This window comes from Camelina sativa, chromosome 6 (genome assembly GCF_000633955.1).
Source record: "Camelina sativa cultivar DH55 chromosome 6, Cs, whole genome shotgun sequence".
NCBI classification, from domain to species: domain Eukaryota; kingdom Viridiplantae; phylum Streptophyta; class Magnoliopsida; order Brassicales; family Brassicaceae; genus Camelina; species Camelina sativa.
This window is the reverse complement of record NC_025690.1, coordinates 10089504-10091627: the sequence shown is the minus strand read 5'-3', so window position 1 is coordinate 10091627 and position 2124 is coordinate 10089504. Positions and strand designations below refer to the sequence as shown.

General features: G+C 35.8%; 1 protein-coding gene across 1 annotated transcript in view; it reads right to left on the bottom strand.

The window, feature by feature from the left end:
* LOC104790779 (putative SWI/SNF-related matrix-associated actin-dependent regulator of chromatin subfamily A member 3-like 1) overlaps positions 1505 to 2124 on the bottom strand; it is a 5569-nt gene continuing 4949 nt past the window's right edge. Inside the window, exon 4 of the mRNA XM_010516564.2 lies at positions 1505 to 2110. Coding sequence (XP_010514866.2) covers positions 1669 to 2110 — 442 coding nt within the window. The 3' untranslated portion in view covers positions 1505 to 1668. The remainder of the gene's footprint in view (positions 2111 to 2124) is intronic.

Genomic DNA, 2124 nt, shown 5'->3' with positions numbered 1-2124 from the left:
CCCTTGGTTAAAGTACTTAGGTTAGCTGATGGAGATTTGAAGCCAACAATGGGATTTCTACATGGAGAGTTGGAAGAAGCAAAGAAGGAGATATGCAAAGTCTTAGATATTGAGAAGAACTACAAACCCATACTTGATATCATTGGGCAGAAGAGTAAAGGACGACTTGATAGTCCTCTTCATTGGATGGGATATCTCTTAAATCCTTATTATTTTTATAAGGATTCAACTATCCAGTTCGATCGGGATGTCATTAGTGCTACTTTCAAGTGTGTTGATGCGTTTTATCCAATTGATTTTGATACTCAAACATTTGTCATCAACACTGAACTTGCAAAGTATACCAAAAAAGAGGGAAACTTCGGGCATCCTACAGCCATGAAAGGATGTTCCAAAAACGATGAAAATTATGATCCTGGTTTGCTCTCTAAGAACTTTTGTATTTATTTTATTCAGTTTTTAAATTATTTCCATAATTGTTTAGTAAATAAAAATATGTTTTAGTTCAATGGTGGAGCTTCTATGGAGTTGAGGCTACAAACAATGGCAAGAAAGATTTTGTCTTTGACAACGAGCTCATCGGATGTGAGCGTAATTGGAGTACTTTTGAAGGGGTAATTCAAACTTCATAAACTATTTCTTTCAAAACTTAACATATTTTTTTAGATTTGTGTCTAACTAATCAGATTTTACGTAGGTACACACCAAGAAACGAAACAGACTTGATACACAACGTTTGAATAATCTTGTCTACGTCCAATTTAATATGAGGTTGTTGGCCAAACGAAAAAAAAAAACAAAAAGAGAAGAAAGTGGACGTACTACTTGCTGATTGTGCTATTCATGCTCAAGATTGGATCGTTGAAGAAGATGATGTGGAACTAGGAGATACTTCTGAAACTATGGGAGACACATCTAAAGATGATGATTTGGCTACAGAGCTTGATGAGTCTGATTATGAGGATGAAGTAGATTTTGAGTTTGAGTCAGATGATGATCATCCTTTTGATGGATAAGATGAAGAGAGAGGTGTGACTAGAAGCATCATTAAAATTTCATACCATTTAGTTTCTTATTGAACTTTTGATTCATTTTTTTTTATTTTTATTTGACAGGTTTTAGGATTTTTATTTATATAAATTATTTATTTTGTTATAAATTTACATTATATAATCATTATATACATATATATATATATATATATATATGTAAGGGTTTATGATAAACCACCTAGTCCGCTTAAAAATTATTTAGGTCCCGACTAAGCGTTCTAGGTCCTAAGCGCAAGATGTCCGCCTAGACACCGCCTAACGCTTTCTTGAACGCTGAGGGTTCTTCAATTGGGACGATGATTAATCCTGGTACTGGCGATATGATTTTGAAGCAATACGATATTATTAAGAGTAAAAGCCCCCGTCATGGTTAACGCTGTTTGATACTGCTAGAAGATAAATCAAGAAATGAACAAACAAAATTGAACTGAATAATTAAGACAGAACCGAACCAAAGTAAACCGGAAATTTTCAAGATTACCATGAACTAATTTCAACAACATCCGAGAAACGCATCTACCTTACTAGTTAGAAAGATAAACTATCTGGAAACAGAAGAAAGAAAAAACAAAACAAAAAAAACCGTTAAGGAATAAACCGGTATGATTGAGAGATATCAGAGAGACATGAGAGCAATAACGTCTTCAACGTTAACCTCTCTTTGATCTTTACCACGCTTTCTTTTAAAAGCTTCATTTGCAAGATTCTTCTTCTTCTGTTGGAGCTCAAGAACCCGTTCTTCGATACTGTTTCTCGCAATCATCCTAATCATTTTGACCTCTTGTTTCTGTCCAATCCTATGAATCCTATCCATAGCCTGTTCTTCAACTGCAGGATTCCACCACGGGTCGAACAAGTAAACCCTTGAAGCTGCAGTTAGGTTAATCCCAGCACCAGAGGCTTTAAGGCTCGCTAGTAGCACCACAGGTCCGGTTAACTCCGGATTCCCAAATTCTCCAATGACCTGGGTTCGTTTCTTCACAGTCATTGCTCCGTCTAACCGTAAGATAGTGAAACCCGCAGCTTTCAGCGGTTTTTCGAGTAGAAGCAGCATTTTCCTAAACTGAGAGAA